Source organism: Chelmon rostratus, chromosome 3 (assembly GCF_017976325.1).
Source record: "Chelmon rostratus isolate fCheRos1 chromosome 3, fCheRos1.pri, whole genome shotgun sequence".
NCBI classification, from domain to species: Eukaryota; Metazoa; Chordata; class Actinopteri; order Chaetodontiformes; family Chaetodontidae; genus Chelmon; species Chelmon rostratus.
In genome coordinates, this window is record NC_055660.1 from 2,841,921 (window position 1) to 2,868,019 (window position 26,099).

General features: G+C 43.2%; 1 protein-coding gene across 2 annotated transcripts in view; it reads right to left on the reverse strand.

Moving 5' to 3' along the window:
* Positions 1-26,099, reverse strand: part of coro2aa (coronin 2Aa) — a 39,132-nt gene that overhangs the window by 11,665 nt on the left and 1,368 nt on the right. Inside the window, exons 1-5 of one of the 2 annotated variants that reach the window (XM_041966863.1) lie at positions 11,602-11,958; positions 4,983-5,183; positions 1,509-1,625; positions 533-682; positions 145-324 (exon numbers count right to left, since the gene is read on the reverse strand). In XM_041966863.1, coding sequence (XP_041822797.1) covers positions 145-324; positions 533-682; positions 1,509-1,625; positions 4,983-5,183 — 648 coding nt within the window. In that variant the 5' untranslated portion in view covers positions 11,602-11,958. Of the gene's footprint in view, positions 1-144; positions 325-532; positions 683-1,508; positions 1,626-4,982; positions 5,184-11,601; positions 11,959-26,099 lie in introns of those variants that run through there. The other variant, XM_041966862.1, reaches the window with a different exon arrangement.

The following is a 26,099-nucleotide window of genomic DNA, read 5'->3' on the forward strand; positions in this document are numbered from 1 at the left end:
TTTTTCTTTAAAGTGACGTGTGATTTGACTAACTGGGCCAAAGTGTAGTTAAATAAGAGCAGTGAAATTCTCAAACTTGACCACAGAATTGTCTAAAACAGGTGAAGACAACACACACACACACACACACACACGAGGTGTTACCTGCAGCAGGTTTCCTGAGCGCGGCTCCATCAGTCGGACCTTCCTGTCCTTGCAGGTGGTGGCGAAGAGGCTGCCGTCAGTGTTGAAAGACATGGAGAGGACGACGTCCGTGTGGTGGCTGATGGTCCGCACGGGGTTCTTTATCACCTGCTCTGGAGAGTCCAGGTTCCAGATCATCACCTGGAGACATCACACGCAACACCATGTCTAACATACAAAGTGCTTGTGATGCTGTGTGCAGTGAATGACCTTTATCGTGACTTGTTAACAATAACTGTGCTGCCTAAAACAGCTGTGACCTGTTTGGCTGCTTTGTAATTGTGACACATAATTGCAGTGTTAGCGTGTAGTTTCTTTGTGGCCGTGTCAGCGCGTATGTTTGTGTCACCTTGTAGTCGTAGGCCGTGCTGAAGAGGACGTTGTTGGCGGTCGGGTGCCACTCGATGAGGCCCACTCTGCGGCTGTGGCCCTGGAGCTCCTTCCACGCTGCCGTGAGGTTCTTCAGCACGCCGTGAGGAGGGATCTCCCACACCTTCACCTGCAGACACACACATGAACAGAGGTGGATTAATACCTCAACTACTGCATTTAAGTGCAATTTTCTTCCTCATGCTACTTCTATTCCACGACAGTTCCATAACAAATCTGTGACAACTTTACAATAAAATTTAAGATTTTGTTTAGAAAACACATAAAAAAGTACAGATAAAAAGGATTAGTTGATTAAGTGACTTACAGAAAATTGCTATTTTGACAATTAAGTAATTTTTCCTGCAAAAACATTTCAACTTCGCAATTATTTTAATTGTGCCAATGTGTTTCTAATAATTTGGACCAAACCAGCGTTGTGAAGGTGTCATTTTGGACTGTCATTTTGCTGATTGTGACGACCTTTATCCCCATTTTCAGAAATTTTACAAACCAAACCACAAAAAAAATACAAAAGCATTAAAACGAGTGCCGCCTCAACCAGCTACAGTAATAATCTGTTTTTACATTAATGCATGAGCAATGATAACCTAACGATGTGATAATATAACAGTCACTGTCCATGAGAAATATCCAATACAGAGAATAATCCAGGGTTGAAAGAACATGGACAACAGGTGACACAGCCCCGGGACACGCTCTCGAGGATCAGTCCTCAGAGGAGGAAAAACCTGTCGACTCGTCCTTTCTCTTTCTGTGTGCGGGGGTTTGTTCTGGGCCTGTCAGCCTGGTCAGAGCTGAGGAATGTGTGGAATGACTTCTAGTTCTTCCTGAAGGCTAAACAGCAAGCCAATAAAATGATCTCCCCGCTGCTGCATGTTCGTTTTCCAGGGAAAATGATAACAAGCCGCGAACCATTTTGAAAATGTACCAACCGTGGTGTCCTCCGAGCAGGAGGCGATGCAGTAGTCGTTGAAGGGATTCCACTTGACGTCTAACACGTTGCCTCTGTGGCCCGATACTCTGGGGTGGTGAGGGTCCACTTTACCTGTCTGATACACAAACACACAAAAACAAAAAGAGTTACGGCACAGAGCTCATGAACTGACTGATATATATCATTGTTTTAACGCAATTGACTGACACCATCATGTCTGTCAATATACAGCTACAGCCAGCAGCCAGTTAGCTTAGCTGATACTCCTGGGCATGATCAATACAGTGTGCATGTATTCAATACACAGTATGATTTTAGTTTTACTTAAGTTTCTATTATTATTTATTTCATTGTTGTTATTGTGACACAGATGAAGAATAAGGAAAAGAGGAAAAACAAAAAAAAGGGGATTTAAAGACATTAAGATGAACATTTAAAGCTAGTTAAAACTGCTGCTTTTTGCACATTGCACTTATGTCCTTTAAGGTCATATCCTTAAAATCATTTAAGGCATCTAGTGTCTGTAATTTCAGAGGTTTTTTTTGTGGTTCAGTCAAAGTGCATGGAGCTGCCCACAATGAAAGGTCTTTTCCTGAGTTCTGTGCACAGGTCCGGGTCGAGAAACGAGCCGGGAGTCCTGAGAGCGCAGGATGCAGTTTGACCCCGGGAGCAACGATCTAGAAACCTCTCTATCAACTCCTGAGGGAAATGTCTGGCTCTTCAGCTGCTTCACACTCACCAGTGAGCCGCTGACTTTGTTCGTCTGGCGTTTGCCGCTGGGCAGGTCATGTACAGCGACTTTATCAGTGCTTTCTCGCTCACAGTAGCTGTGTATTTTTACACTGACGAGCAGAGACTGAACCAAAATAATGAAGTTACGGGCCATTAAACCAAAACACTGAGCTAAAGATGCTAAAAAGGACTGTGGGGGACTGCAGGGTCGGATGAGAACGAGCCCTTTCACATGACATGTAGTAATTTAACTGATCGTTAAAGATACTTCACCGATTTAACATCAACCTATATTATTGTCAGACTAAAATGGATAAAAGAAAATCGATGCAGCAGAGCCATGAATTCCTCTTCCTGCTCAGAACCGGTGCCTACATTACCCACGATGCAACTCAGATGTACGTAGCTTCAAGCCGCTAGCCTCAAGCAGAGATGAAAGTGGGCTGCAGAGGTCCGGTGGGCTCGCTTCTTCTGAACTTCTTCTGTTCAACTGATGCTGACTCAAGTGACATCACTCGAGGTAACTGATCAGACTTCACACAGCTCCCTCCGAGTCTTGATGCGACGTTTTTCACACTGAAGCGCTGGACGTATTAAAACTGTAAAAACACTCAGGACGCGTCGATCTGTGCAGGTTAGGACGAGCTCGAGCCTTCGTGACGTCTGAAGATGGAATAACACAAAACGTATGTGACACCCGCCGCGCTGTTCAATGAGCCTGTTACAAGGAGAAGTCACCTCGAGTCTGACTCAAGACTTTCTGCCTCATCGGGACGGATGATTATGCTGTTTGTATGAACAGAACAGCTGACACACACCTGCAGGCTGGATTACTGCAGGTCAGGTGTGTTTGGAGAAATTACCTGTGCTTCAACGACCTGAACACTCGCTTTATGTCTGTTCAGTTTCTCCACAGAACAATAGCTTATCTGTTAGCACACACACATAGAAGGGAGGAGAGGGGCGCAGAGGGGAGGGGGCCCTGAAGTTTCACCTCCTCCAGACGTTAAGAGCAGGGGAAGGGGGGGGGGCAGCAGATGAGTTATGTCATTCCTGAGCTCGTATGCAATTCCTGTCCATGCCAGGAGGGTGGTGATAACTCACCAAGACGATTTAAAAGATGGAGACAGACGGAGAGAGGAGGAGGGAGAGGAGGGTAGACGAGGAAGACGAGGGAGAGGCGTTCAGCTTGATGAATCGCTCCGGATCGGCGATATACAGCCCGACTGTAAATTTAACCAGGAGGTCTGGCTGAGCTTATTTGAGAGATCACTGATGACACCAGTGGATGCGATAATATGCATAAATAATGTCTGGAAGAGCGCCGATTAATCACGTTTTAGGTTGTTGGGGGAGGAAGAAAAGACCACATGCGATGTTTAGGATGTAGCGACCGAGCTGCCGGGGGTTTCCTGGTATTTAGAGATCCTTTTGGCTACGATCCGACAGCAGAGCGGTCTTTTCCAGGTGTGCCGTGTGTGCAGGAGCAAAGACAAACCATGAAAGATGTTGAAGAGGAAATTGTCCAGCACAGGTAACAAATAACACTAAAAAAAACATTCGAGTAGTAGTATTTCTGCTCCCTTTGATCACGTCTGATATGAAATGCCACCATGAAAGCAGACTTTGTTTCATCTTTGGTGCAACGGCCCACAGGTGAGAACTTTTTGCTCTGTGAAACTTCTCCTGTTGCTCTATGCCTGCCAGCAGCCAGCGGGAAGGAAGCGGTGATTAGCTTCAGAAACCGACGTCTTTAAGCTGAAGAATGAACTACAAGGACCACAAACCGTCGTCTCCTAAAGCAACGAATCAGACAACAGAAAAACAACTGCTGCTGTGATAACTGCCCTCATAAAGCTCCTGTTCTGAGATAAACATGTTCAAAATGCACTGTGGTGAAAGTTTGCAGCATTAGATAAAGATAATGATAAAGTTTCTGTTATTTGAACTGTCTGATATCTGACTGTCACATTATTCAGTCTTACATTACGTTCATGTGCTTTGAGAGGGGGGTTATTGTGTTTTGCCTCAACCAATCATCTGTCTGATGCTGCAGCAGCGGCTCCTTGTAGCAGTTAATGTTTCTCACAGAGATCAAATTAAATGTTGATTTATGAGTTTGTTATGGCTGCAAGTCAATCACACAACAGCCTGAACAACAGTCGTGTTGATCTCATCCTCTCATCCGCTTGGTGCCATTTCTGTCACTATTTTTAATAGATTTAACTACACTGTAAGTGAAACGTCCATTTCTAACAACTTGCTTTAGCTTGAAAATAATAAAAATGTGCGTTTTAGGCAGAAAACCTTCTTCTTCTTCACCACTTTTCTATAATGCAGCGCAGTACGACACCATCGCCACCCAGTATGACCTCAATAATAAACATCTAGCTACAGTCCCTCCTGACAGCGTCAAAAACAACTGAAAGCTTCATAAAAGTAGAGTTTACGGCAGAGCTGTTGTTCTGGATTGACTTGGATTTTACAGGTGTGCCTAATAAAGTGGCCAGTGAGTGTAGAACCAATTGGCTCAGTTGTTGTGAGCACAGCAGGTAACTGAATCACTAAAAGAAGAAGTGGCGATTCAGAGGCCTGGAGCCACACTTCTACCCCATGCCCCCCCCTCGTAGCAGGAGAAACTCTCCCTTCACGAAACATATCACACTTCCTTTCATCAGCATCTCGAGGGAAATAATGTGCACGCCACTTTAAAAGGCTGCCACGAGGCTGCGATACTCACATGATGGACAGGCAGGACCAGGAAGGCCCCTCCCCCGGCACACTCCGTGATGACTGCCAGGAAACGTGGGTTGACAGCGCAGAAGTTGTTGTCCTGGACGCTGCATGTGATTGGCACGCCATCATAGCAGCTCTCCTTGGTGGCGGCCTTACCAAACACGTGGCGGAACTTGGAGCTGCGGTACTGAGGACGCCATGTCATCTGAGAGGGAGGGGAGGGAGGAGAGGGAGGAGAGGGAGGAGAGGGAAGGTCGGTCAAGGACAATCATCTCTCACAGTTATGGTGATGGGGCTTTTTATATTTCTGTCACTTAATGGAAACAGTAGAAGTGTTGGATTTTGCAGCATTCGCTCTGAACCACTGGAACCTGTTTATAAGACCGGGACCTGGTTCAGTTCTCTTTCTTGATCTGTATTGAACAATAAAACAGAGGTGGGAGAAGCCTTGAATAGTTAAGTTCCAGTTGCTGGGGTTCTCTGCAGAGTTAATCTGGGATCTATGGAGACTCAAACCCACAAATGCAAAAAAAAGCACTTTTATGGAGTCAGGGTTGTATAAGCATGGTCGAGTAATTAATCTATTTCAGAACATTAACAAATAAAATACCTATAACCAGTGTTAATACTCTGAACTACCTTTGACTGAACCTTTCTCAAGTTATGGAAATTTCTGGAGCTTTGTCTCAGGCCAAGACAATATCTTGTGGTGTCCCACAGGGTATCATTTTAGTCCCACTTTTATTCCCATTATCATTTAATCATGTGAGTTTTTTACTTGTTCCCCACTCTTATATTTTTAAATTCTGATTATTCTGCTCTTTCTGAATATGGTAAAGCAATTACTGAGCTGAAAGTCTGGCAGTCACTTCATTAGGAAAGAATGATGCAAAGGAATAAGCATTCAAGCTCGGACATGCGGTACAAAGTAAAGGCATACTTCATTATCTCGCAGCATTATGATTTCTCTTCACAGTATGTCAGTAGTACATGGTGTATCTATATGCATCTACATGTTTCTAAAAATAAACCAATTAGACACCTTCTTATGTTGCATCCTTACCCATACATTGTAATGTATGAATTGGATCAACATGGAGAAAATTGCTCCTTAGACCACATTAAGGTTAGTTTTAAACATAAAACGCAGGTTGGGAAGAGAAGCTCTAAACCACTGAGGCTGTAAAGTGAAACAGACAGGATGTATAAGATCAGGTTGTTGAAGAGTTACTGTTTATTCTTGCTACTTGTTAGATCATTTGTTTATGTGTTGTAAATGACAATATCCACAGTCATGACTGTAATTTTGTTTGTGTTACAAACATATGGATGTTTAATAATGTCAGTGGTACTACGACTTTTTCGTTGTTTTTGGGGCACAAACACAACAAAAGCATATAAGAGCCAATTATAAAACAGTAAATAAATAAGGAGGGGGGAAAAAACTGAGACTTCCGAAATCCAGTCTCTTTTTAGCCCCTAGTCGATGCATATGTCATTATTGTGAGAGATAAGTGGCTGTGGTCCACTGGGACGAGGCCTGGCCAGCCAGCATGTCTGCTCTGCTACTCTGCCTGGCTCCCTGCCTGCTGCTGCATGGTCATTACTTATGAATTAGGGGTGGAGGAGGTCGACGGACGAGATGTTAATACAAAAAATGGACCAAACAACGACTTCCAGTAGATGCAAAGAGATGACGGGCAGAGCTGCAAAACAACAAGGAGGCACAAACACGTCAAAACCAAGTGTTTTCACCTAAACCCACTTCCTGTCTTCAGAAACAGTGACATCATTCTCCTGATTTATGTGCTCGCTGGCCTTTCAGATGATGGCAAAATAAATACGACCAATATGCAAACTGGGTGACATCACAGCGAGGGTAGTAAAAGTAACAGCATTTGGTTAGCATGACGCAGGTGTGGCTGCAGCGCTGCTGGCTGCAGGGAACGAAACTGACCGCAGGAGAAAATCTGGTGGAAGAAAACAAATGAAGACGGAGAATCTCAGAGCGACAGAAATGAACGGGTGGAGATCACGACTCTCCGTGTCTCGGTTTACTCGTCTCTCACCTCTCACCTTCTCCCCCGAGGCCAGCACTAAGAGCCTCGTGCTGTCACACTGGAATGTTTCCTCACCTGAGCGGGAGGTTCATTAAACTTCTCAGGTGTGTAAGAGTCTCTATCACACGACCACGCTGTCGCCTGAACCTGCAGCTCTCACAGTTAACTTGCCAGCATTTGTTGCTCAGGCAAACACAAAGTTTGCATTTACAGAGTCTTGTCATTCCAAGATGGTGCAACTTGCTAAAAACAGTTAAAGTATTTTTAGTAACTGTGAAAGTTATGTGTAAATGACTGCAAACATGCAGTGAAACCAAAACTTAACCAAAGGAAAATTATCCCATAATTATCCCTTAATCTTCAGATTAGCTGAATCATCTTGTTTAGAGGTGCAAGGTTTCATCAATCAGTTGCCAACTATCAAATTAATTGCCAACTATCTAGATAATTGATTAATCGGGGTGAGTCATTTTTTATATAAATGATCTGATTCCAGCTTTTTAAATGTGGATATTTTCTGGTTTCTTCACTCCGGCACTTCTATCTTTGGGTTGTGGAAAAAACGAGAGGTTTGAGGACGTCATCTCGGGCTTTGGGAAACACTGATCAATATCTTTCACCATTTTCTAACTAATCAATTGAGAAAATAATCAACAGATTATTAGACCAAAGTCATTAGCATTGCTCGTATTTTTAGCTCCACAGTGCTGCATGGCTAGCACGCCCTACACAATTAAATGATGAACACTATAGTAATAACTTTGTGTTAATCAGTATATCAATTAATCTACTAATTGTTTCAGGTCTGCACAGGAACACGCTCCTCTTCATTCCTCTGCAGTTTCTTGTAGTTGTTAATCAGTTATTCCCATTCAGTAACTCAAACGTCTCTGTTAACACGTGTGTTGCAATGACACGCTCGGTCATTATCACGCCTTTGTGCATTGAAAAGAAATGCTACCTGCTCAGCTCTGTAACAACAAAAGCAATATTTAAAGGTAACTTCCTCATAACTTGAATGTGCCAAACAGGGAATAAGGCTAACACCCATAAAGGCACGAGAGGAATCAGCTAGCCTTTTGGCCTCACGAGAGAAATCACCTGCTACCTGCGTCACATTTCCGCATCCGAGCAGAGTTTTGAATGCATCGATCAATCGGTGCAGAACGCAACGCTCTGGGAGCTGCACGCACTTAGAAACTGGAGCACATCTGGGTTGACATAATCAGCATTCATGTGTTGCTGAGGCTTACAAGACCAGAGGGAGAGCCGTCCAGGGCAGAAAGCTAAGACATCTTGTCACATCTAAAGCAGGTTGTAATCAGGCCAGTGGCAGCTTCCGCTCAGCTGTGTCTTGCAGCAGGTACACGGCAGGCTGCACGGTGGGCGGCCGTCTCAGCTCCTCGCAGAACTGATGACGAAAACACTATTCTGGCTATTTTTACACCGGCTTCACGCTGATCAAAAGACACCCGGGCATGTTCACTGACAGCAGAAAAACGGTTGTTTTCACAAGGCTCCTTTGACAGGCTTTATGTCTGAAAAAAAAATTTAAAAAAAGGAGATTTGGTCCTTTTTGTCAGAGGGAAATTTATTTTAGTCTGTGACCAGTGAGTCACAGCAGCAACCGCAATAAGGGGGCTGTAAAAACAGTCATAAAACTAAACTGAAAACACAGATATGACTTTAAAAAAAAAAGGAATATTGTGCATCTGGTTTGTTCTTCTGTGGGTCTGTGCTTGTATATAGACGTACAAAGCAGCGCATTCACCTATTCCTCACTTACATGCTGTCGTTTACGCCCCTCATTAGTCATAAACGCGTACACTAGCAGCCACTCCTCTCTTTGGCTTGCCAAGGCTCGGCGCTGGAGGAGGAGGGCGAGTTCAAAGTTTACTCACTGGTGTCAAGATATCGGTTACTCAGCAGAATGAGCAGAAACACAACCTGAACTCCAAATCTGCTAATCCTAACACCCTCACTCTAATGACCAGCTCTGCTGTACTAACTGATCACCTCCTGACCCCAAACCTGATGCAGAATACTCACTGCTTACAAAACCGAGCATGCAGCAGCCCCGCCTGCTCCGCCTGTAGATGGGACGGATGTTATGTTTTGTAAACTCTCCGAGTGAAATTCAAGACACGGACTGTACAGGTGTGAACGCAGGCCGTGGCTGTATGAATGATAGCATGTGTGTGTGCACACATTCACTGTGTGTGTGTGAGCGAGTGAAACACACTCCGCTTGGTTCAGACTGCCTGCTGTCAGACACAGATGACAGTTTACAACCTCTGTCTTGTAACAGGATAACAGCCACACTGGAAATCCAATAGCTGCTCCGCTGCTTTAGAGCGCACGTGTGAACGAGTATGAAAGCATAAGACAGGCAGCGTGGCCGTGTGTCAGCATGGGAGTGTTTACCCGTACATGCATTTTACGCATAAGCTGCAAGAAAAACAAATGAGCACTGCAAGGAAACTGAAAAAGAAAGTAATTTTGAACAGACATCGCACATTCATGCACAAACTCATGCACAGTTTTTGCTTTAGTGTAATAATCATGTCAGTTATGTATTAAACACTTTGTTTGTAGGTTCAGATCTTCAGATTAGCTCACAATACTCCTTTATTCCAGGAGGCTGTTTTTACTGGTGTATGAATTCATGCACAGACAAAAGTGAATTAATCATTAACGTATACGGGAGTCTGGTGGGCAGGGTGTGGATGATACGAGGGAAACCAGGCCAAGCAACCACTCGTGAACTGAAAACACTTGCACGTATTTTCAAATTACCGACAGAATTTGGGTTGTTGTGGAGAAACAAGATCCCGATCAGGCTGACTGTCTCCGTCCCAACGCAGTTTGACGTTTTGGCCATAATTCTGATCAGTTATCATGACAGCGTACTCATGAAAGTTATTGTTAAGATCGGGGACCGCAGTGACTTTCATACTATAAAGGCTAAAACCACTCTACTTGGAGGTAAAAGCAAGTGCACCTGAAATGTTGGTAATAATCCTTTATTGCACATGAAAGCTACGGCAAGCACAGTAGGTCAAAGCTGAACCAGAGAGTGTGATGAATGTTTACTACAGAAGGTTTGGGCAATCATTTCAACATTTTCTTCCACAGTCTGAATTCTGTATATTTTTTATGTCATTGCTGCTTTCCTAAATCTCAGCATCTTGGAGAGCGTGCTGTTCTTATTACTAACAATGGAAATAACCATCAAAAAGTTGTACTAAACCGGAATTATGCTTTAATGGTGCTTGCTGTGTGTGAAAGTTGGCCCACTGCGGGTGTAGAAATGAAGCAGGAATGAAAACTCAGCCAACGTTTGAAGCTTCATGGGGGGGGCAGGGATAACATTAAATCACTGGTTTACCACTGGAGCTTTCTATTAACTCCCCATTAACAGGAGCACACAACTCCCGTCTCCAGTATCCATTAAAGAACATCTATATGTGATGACAATCAGGCACAAATCATGGATTTACTGACACACTGAGAGGATTAACATGAGTAGATATCATACTGCACACACAGGCCAACGGGGGGGGGGGGCTCTGAGTTGTTTGTACATCTCACTAATGCAATACCAGAGTTTCTGTCCTAACACCAAACTAATTCCAACATCTTATTGATGGGATTAAAAATGTTTTAACCCTTTTTTTTATGTATCCTGTTCAATGGTTTGGTGTTAAATGTAGACGATTTAATGAGGAAATCAAAGTTGAAGCAAACAAGCCTGACAGATCTGACCAAGAATTCAAATGGCAAATTGTACAGACGCAGTATTCAAATGTTCTGCACTTTAACCTTCACGTCCACAGCTGGGCTGAGAAGCGCTGCACGCTCATAAACCTCTACGTGAGAAACGGGATCCCAGGCTTAATGAAAAGACCTCAAACAGACTGCCATTCAAACCACGAGGCACATTTTTCAGTGAATGGTAGTGTTTTCAAGGGTGGACGCCACCATAAATAGCATCTGTGGGCAGAGATGACTTGACTGGGACGGTGGATGATGATGTCATCTTCACTGTTGTGGAACAGCTTCAGCTTCGTATTGAGAAAATAGAAAATACTTCCACGCTTATGGCAGCGAATGAGCGGCTACTTGTCCAAGTTTGAGCAATCGGATAATTAAGTAAGACGGAGAGCGAGCCAGATAAATCTGAGCCGAGCGGGGAAGGTTTTTTTAAAAAAATACTTTCTCGCATGTGCACAGATGCAGTCAAGACGAGGAGCTGGCTGACAAAAGATTTTTGTTTCATCTTGTTCAAGCCTGTCTGATGCACATGCACACCGACTCTCAATCCCCAGGGGAAAGAGTGAGCTCACACACACACACACACACACACACACACACACACACACACACACACACTACTTATGGACAGAGGTCTAAAAAGTAAAAGATCACTAACAGCAGAGACAAATCTAAAAGAGGAGGAGATGAAGGAAATCCAGAGAGAGAGAGAGAAAGAGAAAAGAAAAAAAAGTGCAACTGAGCAAGAGGAGTGTGAAGAAGTCAAAGTGGGAGTTCAGCAGCACTCACCCTGTCGACTGAGTCGTCACCCGCACGAGAAGCAGCAGCAGCAGCGGGTCCTCGAGTGACGGAAAAGTTGCGTGGCAAGCCAGAAAAAACGTCAAAAAACTCCGACCCTCCACAAAAAAATCAGCTGCTTTATCTCAAGCACATGGATCAATACTGCTTCGACACACACACATGCACACCAGCACACACACATGCACACACACACATGAGCGGCTATCCTGTCCGAGCAGAGTCCTCACCGAGCTTCTTCTTCTTTGGTGTGTCCACACAGGCAGTCAGAGGTGTGTGTGTGTGTGTGTGTGTGTGTGTGTGTGTGTGTGTGTGTGCAGCATGAAGCCGAGTGCGTGTGTGAACAAGCAGGAGGAGAGCGCAGGAGTGTGTGAGCACACTCCCCGAGAGGGAGGTGACTACAAGGCGGGAGGGAGGGAGCAGGTACTCTGTGAGCGCCGCTCCCTCCCGTTACTCCTCCGCAGCGTTTGCTCAATCAGGATTCCTCCCTCCACCTTCAAGGAGGAGGAGACGCTCCTCTTCGCCATTGTTGCTCAATAATAAATGACCGACTTGTCAGATGCGTCTTTTCACTAAATCTGTAGCTAATAAAATGCCTTACATTCGTCTCTCCTGTGACTCTCTCCTCTCCCATAAATGTCTGTTCCTAGAAAGTCTGACAGCATTTCCAAGGAAAGTTTCCTTTCAAACGCTCACAGACAATCTAAAGCTTTCTTTAAGGTGGAAAGCTTTTAAATCCAATAAACAGGACAAAGAATCAATTACAACAGCATGAAATACAAACACACAGTTTCAGGTGCTAAACGCTTCTTTCCATAAATAAATTAACTGACGCTCATTTGTAAAATTGTTAGAATCCCTCTTTTAAAGACACTAGCTACGTAATCCCAACATCCCAGAGTCAACAGAGTCTGACCGTGGACCTGCTGAATGTCCTTCCTGTCACCAATCTAATAAAAGGCTAATAAATCAGATCAGATGCTGTTAGCGCCGCACCTTGATCACTTCCTGATGCAGGTTTTGTTCCCTAAACTTCACAAACCTGCAGCTGAAAACTGAAAACAAGTCATTTAAATAAAAAAAAAACCTCCTGGTTTCACACAGGACTCCAATCTTCTGGGTGAAAGTCCTGTGTTTGACCCCTTCATCCACCCTGACCTCTTCCCTATCTGGACTGTTGCTCTTCACACTACGTCACCTGGTGGCGGGTGTAAATAGCCAAGCAGCTGCCATGTGACCAGTCTCACCTGGACGCTCATTTTCAGAAAAGGTACTTTTTCCTTCATTCATCCAGGTCCACTGTGTGAGAGCGAAGGCCACACACACACACACACACACACACACACACACACACACACACACGCGCGCGCACGCCGGACGGTGACGGGTATCACTCCAAGTCAAACGGAGGGATTACGTAAGGCCACGTTAGCGCTGGAGGCCAGGAGAGGCTAACAGGTCGATAAGAGGACGGGGTGAAAACAGCTCGCCGCTGACAACCGGCCTTCATGCGGTCAAAGGGGGGGTGTAGCCGTGGGGCTGATCAATCGTCGTTATTGCACTAACGTGCGTGCCGGCACACCAGCTGCAAAGTGTTAATCATGACTATTTATTCCTGTACCAGCAGAGGTCAGAGCCCAGAGAGCAGTGGTCACATCTTACAGATCTTTAAGGTGATTTGGGCTTTTATCTCACAGTTTTTTTTTTATTCACATTTTATTTCATGATGAATGAGTTTAGTAACATTTCTCAATTGCATGCTCATCGCCTCTTCACAGGGCCACACAACAGCTAGCGCTCTCGCCGGACCACCCAGTGTAAATAAAGCTTAATGAGGAATAAAAGTCAACTGGATTAAAACTTAAAGCATCTGAAAACTTTCACATCTTCAGTCCGTATTTCTCTTTAAAATCGAATAATCGTGAAGAAAATGTCGACGTTCAAAAAAATGAAATAAATGGATCAGATTCTGATTTGAATTTGATCACAAAATATCTGTTTTTTAGGGTATTTAAGTACAGAAAAACATCATCACTGTGCAGCATGAACACGAATTATTAATGCAGATGAGTTCACATTTAATGAAGCTGGAGGAGCTCATTTTCACTACGACTTGATTCTGGCTCAAAACTGTACGAGAGTAGCTACCACACACACACACACACACACACACACACACACTACTGATAAAGCTGGCTGCAAACACATCTCCTGCAAATACACAACAAAGTCCAATGTTCACACACTGTCTCTGAGATAAGAAACATAGCGCGCGCACACACACACACACACACACACAGGTAAAGACGTGGGAGGTGGTTTGCTCATCAGAGGCACAACTGAAGCCACACACACCCAACAGCGACAGACACGACAGACGCATTCATACTGAGTCTGGTTTAATCCAAGTAGACACATCTCACACACGAGCAGCGTTCTGATTTAACGTTCGGTAAAAAGCAGCCGGACAGTGCCACCATGTTTCTGCTCCTCTCATCAAACACTTTGCTGCCACTTGTTGTAACACACCACAATGCCTTTCATTCAGCTCTTGGCTCTGGATTAAACCTGCGTGTGTGTGTGTGTGTGTGTGAGCTGTGGCAATTATCAATAAGGACAGGGCATGAGTCCTAAAAGCTTGTGACTCTTTCCAAAGAGCTCCAACCACAAGGCTTGCTCTCTAATCACAGATCACACGGTCGCAGGCTAATAGCTGGCTGCTGTGAGAAAATAGGCCAGAACCTTTGAAACGGCAGAGACGCCATGACCTTCCCTTCCTCGCTTTGTCATTCCTGATTAGCCGTCTGACTGTGTTTTGACGGTAAAACACCTGGTTTCAGTGCCAAGCACAAGCCCGTGTTTCAGTCTGAGGCCCAAACTGCTGCGGCGAGGTTTGAGCTTTTTGTATTGAGTGTTTTCACCGCAGGCTTTAAACGGTCAAGTGTTCAACAACTGAGCAAACAGTCGCGTCCCATTCAAGTATATACTTAACTGAACAGGTGCAGCCCATGATCGAATAACTCATCTGCAGTTACTGAAGTCCAGTGCACACAGAGACCTCCATTACAGACAGATTAATTTACACAGGTCATTATGAAAGCAAATAAATGTCTGAATGACCGGTCAGGGCCACACCTTCCCACAGAGGGAGAACAGAAATACAAGCCTTTGGCATCACGTGCTACAGCCCGGATGTGTCGCTGCTGAGCAGCAAGGTCAAGCTTTTTCTACTCGGCATTCATTTGCATGTTGTTTTACACTCTGGTTCTGTTGCTTTACTGTGCAAATGAGGGGCCACACCCGCACTTTCACACCGGAAACATACTGATTCTACGAGCCTTCACACAGGCCGGCCGGCAAAAACATTCAAAACGTTTCCAGTTCATACTGCAAGTGCAACTTATATGACGTAACACTCAATTTTTGAGGTAAATGCGGGTGATTGAGGGAAAAAGACTGATTTACACACTCAAATATGGCAGCAGAAACGTGTGTGGTTTTGTGGTGGAAGATGTGTTCAGATCCTTCACTGAAGTAGAAGTATCCACACTACACTGAAAATACTCCAATACAAGTCAAAACGTTCAGTAAAATAACATGAAAATGTACAAAAGTACTCATTGGGTTGGGGGTTGAAAGCATTGTTAGGGGAAGCATGCATGACATAATAAAACTTATTGAAGAAAACTCAAAGTTAAATGAATCTGATGCTTTTGCAGTGACGGACAGAATCAAATGAGAAACACACGTGAGGGACGAAGCTTGAAAACTCAACTTATCTTATTATTGTTTCTCACTGATAAAAAGTCTGTCAAATTGGAGGGAAGGAGATGACAGAAAAAAGTAGTGGATAGACAGAATTTTTGCATCATATAATGAATCCCCTTGATTTTCTTTAGGTATTAAATTCAGCGGATTAGCCAAAAAATAAAAACTTGCTGCAAACACCAAAATGTACATTCTGATATTCAATACAAGATTACTCTAACAACACAACTGCAACAAGACAAACAGGCGGCAAGTTTCCATCTGTGAGAACTAGCTTACATAAAGAGCCACAGCAAAACAAACTAAATGAAGATACGACATGAACAATCAAGTTTCAGATCAGATCATGATCTGCTCATGTGTCTCAACAGGTTAAGGTGTGACTGAAAGTGCACTGATAGCATCACTGCGTTACATCTGTGCCAGTCTAAACCTGAGAAACGCTGCGTTCACTGTGCAGCAACTCCAAACACGCTGCTTTCAATCAAGCAGACGTTCAGGTGCCGACCACCGTGATCCACTCAAGCTGATCAAAGACGGCAATCGGCAGACAGGAAGTGACGAGTCACTTTAGAACAATGTGGCCGATGTCTGCGGTTACGAATGAAGGGCCACATTTCACCACGCAGACGACCAAAGTACATCGTGCCGTGGTGATCTCACCTCCAGTTGGCTGAAATGTTGACTCACATGTTAGCATGCCTGTGCAGTGCACCTCATTCCTTCATGTCTGATTCACTCCAATATCTGCATTAACACAGCTGTAAACAGTTCTCATTCAGCGATATCACGGCCTCACTCACCTGCTTACATCAACTCTGGCAGCAAAAGACAGTTTGTTCAGCCAATAATTCCTGAACTCACATCAAAGCAACGCTGCGTTTTACCGCTTTAGACCCTGAATCACATGTAAGTTATATATCGAACCATTTCTGCGTACGTCTCCGCTTCACACGTACAGCTGTGGTGATTGTACACACAAAGAATGTAATCTCACAAACACACATGCAAACAGACGGCTGGCATCCAGGAGCACCACAGCAAACAGCGGCTCGCTTTGACGAGCTGGAAACCAAATCAATTCCTTTATTGGCTTACGGTAAGAGGGCCCAGCCTCAGGACGCGCTGGACGGAGGCTGTACTGCACACAACACACAACACAACACGATCACAACACAACACAACACTAATGATCACTACACAATACAACACAACACACAACAACCACAACAAAACACAACACATAATGATCACAACACAACACACAACAATCATACAGCTAATTGTGTGTGCAGATTTGTTTGTTAAACGTATTAAAATAACACTATTAAAGATGGGAACACGTTCTCTGATCAGTTCAGATCGGGGGGGTTACTGAATGTAATTTCTTAGGACAGCTTCTGTACTAAAGAAGGTGGAATCTGATACCACCAGACCAGTTGCTAAGCCCCGCCCCCCCACAGTTACGGTTGTTTAGCTAGTCAACATGTCCATTCTAGCTCAATGTCGTCGGCAGTTTACAGCGAAAACAGCCTTAAATTCACAGTCAATTTAAAAAACAGCTGCTCCTTGATTTCAGACAACAGTAGTGGACAAGATCAGGCCTCTTATTTCCAGCCAGTGACTGATTTTACCAGCAGAAAAGTCGACTGACTTTTAGGAGCACTACTGTAGCTAGCTGGCTAGCTAGCTAGCTAAATTAATTAACGTTAGCTCCGCAAGCTGGTTGAAAACTCTGTCCCTGGCTGACTAGTTTTAAAACAGTAACACTGGAAAAGGGTCTTAAATGCATAGTTAATGGCTGCAGACACAGAAAGTAACTGAGTACATTTACTGAAGTAATGTGCAACGATTTTGAGATACTTCATGTGCATTTCCATTTTTTACTGCTTTAATACTTCTACTGCACTCAGAGGGAAATATCTCCACGACATTTATCCAATTATTTGATTTAGTTACTAGTTACTTTACAGATTCAGATTAATAATACAAAATATAAAAAACAAATATATTAGGATGTCAGGAAAAAGCAACAATGACAGAACTGATAGTGTAAACTTCCCCAAATCAAATGAAGAACAGGAAAGAGCGGCTAAAGTTAGCACTAATACTAGAAAGTAACAGGACATTAGCAGCTAGTAAGCTAGTTAACTGGAAGTGCTAAAGCGTGCAAGTTCGAGCAGATAACACACTTGTTTAATCATTTTTGTTCCTGTGTTTTTGAAACACAAAGGTGAAAAAAAAAGATAAAGAGTTATTCGATATCATATTGCTCTTATGTGGAACGTAATCGTGCAGGAAGCCGAGCACTTTAATACTGTTTTTGTTGGTGTGGTGGCGTGCTTGTTCAGGACGGGAACAGCACGTTTTGTTATCAGTAGTAAAAGTGTACACACACAGTATTTGCATATAGCTACACCTGCACATTTATGTGTGCAGCTGGACTGTTTCTACGTCTACTCATTATACACAACATTCAATAAGAATGATTTCAGAAAAAAATGTGATTGCCACCTTGCGGTTGTTTGGCAACCAGGCAAGTTGCAGTTTATATCCATGCGCGTCCAGACTCAGATCGTAACTGCAGTGACAACTTTGAAGGAATTTAATAAAAGGTTTTAAGTGCATTTTGACACCATTACGCAGCTCTCCTGTTTAGAAGTTGCATGACTTTTAAAACTGACAAACAAAATTCTCCCCCACATCATAAGGGGTAATCATAATTACGGATCATGTCACCACATAGCATAGAGGCAGGAGTCTGAGGTCGTAGCCTCCGGAGGGTTTCTGTTATCTTCTGTTAATTACACCTAAGTGAAGCTGCTCTGCAGACAGCCTTTGCAGCACAGGCTCCTGACACAATTAAAAATATTCAGCATCAAAGAGAAGAAGGAAGAGGGAAAATATGTAAAAAAAAAAACTAAATAAAATATGTGCTACAGCAGAAAATGAGTTCTAAATTTAGTTCAAGCGGCGCTGCCTTCGGAAGTAATATGGTAAAGAGATGCATTTTAGAAGAATTTACTATTTGATATATACACGTAATAAATATTAAGTGACAAATAGGCTGATGGATGATTAATTATTCAGCAAAGGCAGTGATCTTGCACCTCAGAGCAGACCAAACAAGTTGCAGGGATCCTTATCACTTAAATGAATACAGTGTCTGTGAGGCTCAGCAGCTAAGGCCACCCATCCATCCTAACCATAGTGACTGTAGTCAAGGTGAGTTTCACTTTCTGTGACTCAAGGGGATTATCTTGCCTTCATACAGGCTCAGCCTCCCTCTGTAAACAATGCACAGACACTGTACTGCGGCAGTGCACGTCCTGTTATCACACTGGAAGGCCACCGCTAATGAGATCACCCCCATTAGCTAACTGCATTAACGTGTTGTGATATCCACACGCAGAATGTGCAGCTTGCAGACGTTCTAATGCCAAAGTGTTTTGACATCTCACATAGCACACAAAACTCGGCTAAAAACTAGCATCCGCACTTTCTTTCTGATTCTGAAGAGTCTGCAGCCATGCTACCACTCCCAGTGGTGCTTTGAGCTAAATGCTAACACCTGCATCCTAACAAGGACACAATGGCATGCTGGTGTTCGGCATGTATGATGTTTACCATGTTCTCCATCTTAATTTAGCGTGTTAGCATGCTCGCGATTGCTAATTAGCACTAAACACAAGGTAAAGCTAATGAGAATGTAATCAGATGCATTTGGTCATAAACCAAAATAATGGGACAAATTACACTATTTGACCTGATGGTGGTGCTAAAGTTGAGGGATTCAAAAAGATTACTACTTATTTATCCTGAGGGAATATAAATGCCTTTGCTAAATATCATGGCCGTCCATCCAAAAGCAGTTGAGACGTAACACAAAAGTAAACATGCTGATGGAACCAGATGAAACGTGGGGATCACCAGCCGTTCACCCTCTGGGGACCATGAAGGTCCGCACAAAATGTTTTCAAAATCCATCCAATATTTGCTGAAATATTCCAGTCTGTACCAGTGATGGATCAAATCCCTATTTTACAATTATAGCATGAGGGGCTTTGACCCCACACCCTCTGTTAAGGATATTGTACATAAGCTGCAGGTTAAAGCATCTCACCTGCAGTATATGTAAAGGTTAAAGCATTTACCCTGCTGTATGCAACATGCTAAATTCAGCATTCAAAAGGCAGCTCTTGTTCAGTCTAATAGGCAAACGTACACAGTTGCCACTTACCTTGTCAGGGTGGAAGCATTCATTTGCTCTGACAGCATTTTTCATGAGGTGCAACCATTAGGGCTACTTTAGGGCCGTGGAATCAATATGGTGAACACACACACAAACACACACAGCAGTGTAAGAGGCCATCCACTTCTCCTCATGAATAATGAATCAGACTCTGCTGACCCATCTGCCTCACGATTAAGACCCCCTGGTCCCAGAAACAACAGGAGCACACACTGAAACGGTGATATAAATAAATACATCCCGTAGCTGCTGATGGACTTCACCAGAAGAGCAAAGATCAACTTGAATATTGATGAAATTAAAGCTCTAAGACAGTGGGACCAAACTGGAGGTGGTAAGATGACTAAAAACTCAGAAAAAATTTATTTCTAAACAGATATTTGTCTTATCTTTGCTATTTTCTCATGAACACTGCAGCGTTTTGCATAATAATTAAATATTTTTCTCACGTCAAACTCTGATAGCCTTTAAAATGAAGTTCCAGGTTATTTATTTTTCTGTGACTGAAATGTAGAGTTAACAGCTGAGAGGCAGACTACAGAACATTAAGGGCTGACCAGCAGACAGTTTCTCTCAGTGTCCTAATAAAGGTTTTCTGTCCTGTCGCCTTCACAGTGTCACCTCCCTGCAGCCTGAAAAACCAGCACAAGAGCACCATGAGCTCCACGTTGAACAAATCCACACATTCGCCCGCTCCCTCTCTATTTTTTTAAGTAATCCCCTCCCTGCCTGGCCCACGTGGGAGCAGCACCAGATAATCCTCAAACAGTCGGACAGCTGTCATGTCAGAAACGTGCAGGACGACCTGCCACAGCTGATCTGAGCGACGGTGATGTAACAGTAAAGAGAAGGCTGGAAAAACAAACAGGTCTTTTCAAGCCGGTGTTTAGAAGGTCTTTATGTTTAGCCGTGCAAATGAGCCGGCCCTGCAGGGACAGGAGACAGCAGGAGCTGGTTTGTTGGGGGAAGCCGGTGGTCTTTAGGTGGTCTGCGTGTGACAATGACAGTGAGAGGTCCTGCGGTCACGTGCAGACTGTACGGTTACATAAGAGCATTTTAGGATTTCCAAACCATTGTCAGGACATGTACAGCAATCATCCTTAACATCCCCCAGCAGATTGTTCCCTAAAGCCCGTGCACTTACATACAGCAGATTGGTTTGAATCAGTGTGGTTGTTGCCTTGAGTGCATCAATCGATTCACAAATTAAAAAATCCATCATTAAAAACCTCACTGTAACATGAAAGACTTGAAGCGTCAGATGATGCATCTACTTCAAATTTAAACATCTGCCTTTATGATGAGGCCTAATTATCACACCAATCACCGCTCACAGCTCAAGTTAATTGCAGATCAGAAATGTTTCTCGTTGCAAAAGAAGAGTCGAAACAGCTGAAAAGATCAACCGGAAATGAATCAGCAGCTATCTTCATGATTGATGGATCATTTAAATCCATTTTCAAGCGTGTCAAAAGCTTCTCAAATGTGAGGATTTGGTATTTTTCTCAGTTTTACAGCATTAAATATTTTTGAGTTTTAAACTGCCGGTCAGACAAAACAAGAAAGACATCACCTTAAGATCTGAGTGAATAATCCGTAATGAAAATCAGAGGTATTTGCAGCAGCATTTTAAGGGATAATTCAGATTATTTTAAATCAGGCTGTATGAAGTACCGGTGTCGGTATCGGTGTCACACAATAACACAAGCAAACCAACCGATCAAGGCAGCAGTTGACCAGCAACTAAAATGACTGTTTTAGTTAAAGGAGTCTGGTTTGGACCGCGACTTTGGAGACAGCGGCCATATGACGGTGAGGTAAAAAAAACTGAAAATATTCTAAATGTAGTTTACCCTCAAACTGATGCAGATTTTTATTAGGTTTGGTGTGTTTTTTGGTGGCTAAAGTACGCGTTGCTGCTGCTCCCCGTCTACAGCAGCACATCGCTTGGCTTCCTTCACCAATACTCTTGCTGCTTCTCCATCTACTGTAGGTAACACACTGACCACTGATAAATTCCTCAACCCCACTTCAAATGATCCAAACCGTAACTGCCAACATTCCTCCTGGCTCTGGTCAGTGCGACCACAAGCTTACGAAGGATGATTTAAGATAATGTTAGTACAGACAGACAAGCATTCACCATTACCCTGTATGTGTCAACGCCTGGAAACGTCACTGCTCAGACAAAAAGTTGCAGCATTTTATAAAAAAGCACAATGAAAATATTGGTCTTAAATGTGGGCACAGACACCATGAAGTCACCTCGGCCTTCATTAGGTTCAGTGTCGAGTGAAGGAGGGCGTGGTGGTGGTGGTGGTGGTGGTGCAGGCAGACTCTTATACGGCCCCTGTGGGCTTTGTTCTGGAGGTTAAGTTATGCATGAGGCATCATTTAGTGGTAACATCAGGTTCTCCAACATCACCTCAAGGCACAGTGTCGGGTTTGACTCTGATTGTGAAGCAACAGAGGACGTGTGAGGTGATCTCATTCACCTCCAGGCTGTTTCAAACTTCTTACTAAATCAGGGACTTAATCCAGCATATGAGCAAATAGGAATACAATGCACACACACACTTTCAGCAGGGACACATGTGTTTTGTGAAGCAGTTGGTGGGTCGATCAGTCTGTTGGGTCCAGCTTTTCAAATGACATGAACTTGTGTTCGTCTCTGTTTTATATTGTTGCACATTTATTGTCTGTGGGTTTGGACTGTTAGCTGAACAAAAGTTGAAGATGGTAATTTGGGTCCTTTGAAGTTGTGATGGTGATTTTCAGGGTTTTCTCGAGAAACCAACACTAGTCATGCTCTGTGAGGCTATACTGACTCTGCTTTGAGCTAAAGGCTAACAACGACCATGCTAACACGCTGATGTTTACCAGATACGTTCACCATGGCTGCCATTTTTGTTTAGCATGTTAGCTAGCAAGAAACACAAACAACAAACCTTTCATAGATTAATCTAAAAACTAATTGACAATACTAAAATAATGATTAGTCACAGACCTTAAAATTGCTACAGGATGTTACCATCTTTTGATGAACTTAGCGTTCTGGACACACCTCAAATGTGTGACCTGGTTACATAATGACTTACCACCCTTTAATTGGTTTCTTCACCTCTGTGTGGAGTAACACCTGACGATCCATCAAAATGCCACGAAGCTGACACATTCTACGCTCCAAAGGCTGATGGGAAGAGCCGCATGCACGCTATCCAGCCAACACCTATTAGCTAACACCTTTGACATGCATTAAAGCAAAAACACATCAAACCCACGTAAGTCTGCAACTAATACTTATTCTCATTCTCATTTAATCTGTAAATTGTTGAATCTATTAATTGTTAGTTTCTAAAATGTCAGAAAATAGTGAAGACTGCCGGTCAGATGTCTTTAATGTCTTGTTTTGTCTGACCAACAAAGTTCGTACTTGACTTTCACAAAACGGTCTCACCTCAAGGTCCCTTTAGTAGCTGTTTTGGAACTTTCCATCAATTCCACATGATCCTCATCAGCATATGGAGTAGTAGTAGTCCGGTAGTCAAGGAAATATAGATGTTCAAATTTCTTTTTACAAAACTAACTTTCGATGAAGATCATGTGATATGACTCAAAGATCCAGATCAGCTATTAAAATGGACCCAAAAATGTGCTCTAAATATTTCCATTAGAGAAGATGGAAACAGTGACTTTGTGGCATTTTTGATCATAAAACTACTTCTAACAAATAGTCGATTCTCACAATAATTGCAGATTTTTCAGTCCATTAACTCATCAATTAATCTGACATTAGTTTCAGATCTAACACAACACATCCTGCTCATTTTCTCTCATCTGTCCATGAGATTAAAAACATTACACTTGCAGCACATAATGCAAGTTTAAAGTAAATATATCAACAGGCTTCTGAGGTAATGAAGGCACACTGTTTGTCTAAAATACAGGTTATACCTCCTGATATCACTTTATTGCTCACAAGCAGCATGACAGAGAAATATTGCCTGAAGGCCAAGTTCAAGGGCCTATTTACTCAAAGCACGCCTTCACTTCACGGCTCATATTATAGCAGGCAGGACTTTGATACTCGTAACCAGCAGCAAGTTTGTGTGTCGTTTAACGTGGGTGACAATAGTACAAGATAAAAACTGCAAATAACTTAACTGTTAACTGAGAAACAATAATATGCTTCCAGGAATCTGCATAAGTGAGCTCCTACATAGCAAACTGCACACGTCACAGGTTGGACAGAGTGGGAGAATCTCAGGTATGTGTTAACAGTGTGTGTGATAACATGCCAGAGATAGACGGCAGCGTTTTATGGCCCCGCATGAAAGTACACAACAGATTTCAGCAGTGACAGAGTGGAAACGAATACAGGAGAGTATACTGTCTTCAGATACCGCAAACACCTCGTTAAAGAGTCTAGAGACTGTGAAGATGTGCTGCTTCACCCAGTTTGAAGCCACCAACAACGGGTTTTTGAGAGTTTTTGGTTTCCCATCAGCAAAGACGTGATGCAAACTCATGAGCCTAATGCTCATTGTGGCAGGAGTCAGTCATTGGGTGGATGACAGACAGATGTAGTTCTGGCATGACACCTTCGCACAACTCCAAGGGTCATGACTCATGTTGTCAGACTCAAACGGAGGATGTTACTGCTCTTCACAGTCTGAAACACCATGACATTCATCTGACACGCTATCATAACGACATGCAGGTTAGATTAGTGGCGCTCACACATGGATCTCTTTATAAACACCACAGACCAACAGCTGATCAATTTTAAACAACTTTATCAAACATGTCTGCACCGTCCTCAAAGCTAAAGTGTAAGCGACCTCACTGCTAATGTCTGTCCTGCCCTGCTGATAAACCTGAGACAGAAAAATGGGATGTTTATTATTTTAAGAATGAGTAAAATGCGGATTATATAGCCACAGTATGACGTTTGATATGATGAATGGTTAAACTTTTTGGGAAATGCAATAATTTGCCGTCTTGCAGAGTGTTAGATGAGCAGGTCGATGCTACTCTCATGTCTGTGCATTAAAATTGGAGCTAGCTAGCTTAGCCTAGCATAAAGACTAGAAGCAGGAGAACACAGTTAGCCTCTAAAGCTAGCTGGCAAACATGTTGTGCCCAGTTTGTTTAATCAATACAAAAAACAGAAATGTAAAAATGAGACAGAAGAAGTTTCTGCACAAACAGAGCTAACTGCGCAAAGAAAGAGCGCTACAGGTCTCTAGGCTAACCATCTCCTGGCTAAAAGCGCTGCGGTTGAGAAGTGGACTCTCTTAATTAGTAGTATTTTAGAAATGTCAAACTTAAAGCCGATGACCTTTGACCCTTTCAAGGAATACAAACTGATATTCATACTGCAGGTATGACGCTAGGAGGCTTAGATTAGCCAAGAATTAAGACTGGAAGAAGGGGGGAAAGCTAGCTTGGCTCTGTACAGAGGTGAACGCCACTAAACATGCTTAATTAACACCCTATTTATTTTAATTTAATCTGTACACAAACAGAAATGTAAAAACTATTTGTGGTGGGAGTTACTTTGTGTAACTATTTCTGCACAATAAGGCTGTTGCCAAGAAATTTAAAGCAACTGTAAAGGTAATTCTGACCTAATTTGGTTTGGGTACAGATTAAACGAACAAGACACAGTGTGTTAATTAGTGAGCTAGAAGTGTTGGTAGGCATATTTATGATATGAAGTGTGAGCCCTCTGTTTCCAGTCTTTATGCTAAGCTAAGCTAATTACCGCCCAGCTTCAGCTCTGTAACCCACAGACAGCTGAGTGGTATCAAACTTCCCAAAATGTCTATTACAGTCAATATAGAATTGTTCGTGTTGGTGGGTTTCTTGTCTGCTGGGCCTCAGGTCTGCTGGGCCTCAGATCTGCTGGGCCTCAGGTCTGCAGGCCCAGCAGACCTTTTAATCATGCTCGAGTTACAGAACATGATTAAAAGAAATATCAAATAAATATCAACAGTAAGAATGGTTTTTCCGATATTAACATATACCATGATATGGAAAATAAGTAGAGTCCATAAACAGTAATACTGAATTAATGGCTGGACCACATTAAACTGTACTCGAGTCCAAACAAAGTGCGTGTCCTGGCCCTGCCCCGGTGGAAGTGATGTGCCAGGCCACACTACCCCAGCCAGCTGGCACCAAGTCCCAAATTTCTCCCACTGTTCCACATGTGGTGACCATTAGACTCGGGTCATTAAACACAGAGCTCTCAAACTGCTTTTCTTTTGTCTTAAGTTTGTTTATGTCCATCCAAAAACAAAGGATCCGGACCATCCAGCAGGCTGGTGGACGGGCAGAATAAAGCCACCCACCGAGCAAAAATAATAGATTTCACTTACAGCTAATGATGTGTTTGCAGACACGAAGATGAAATTAACTGAATGGGTACAATAAAGTATTTGACGATACTGGTGCTGATGGGATG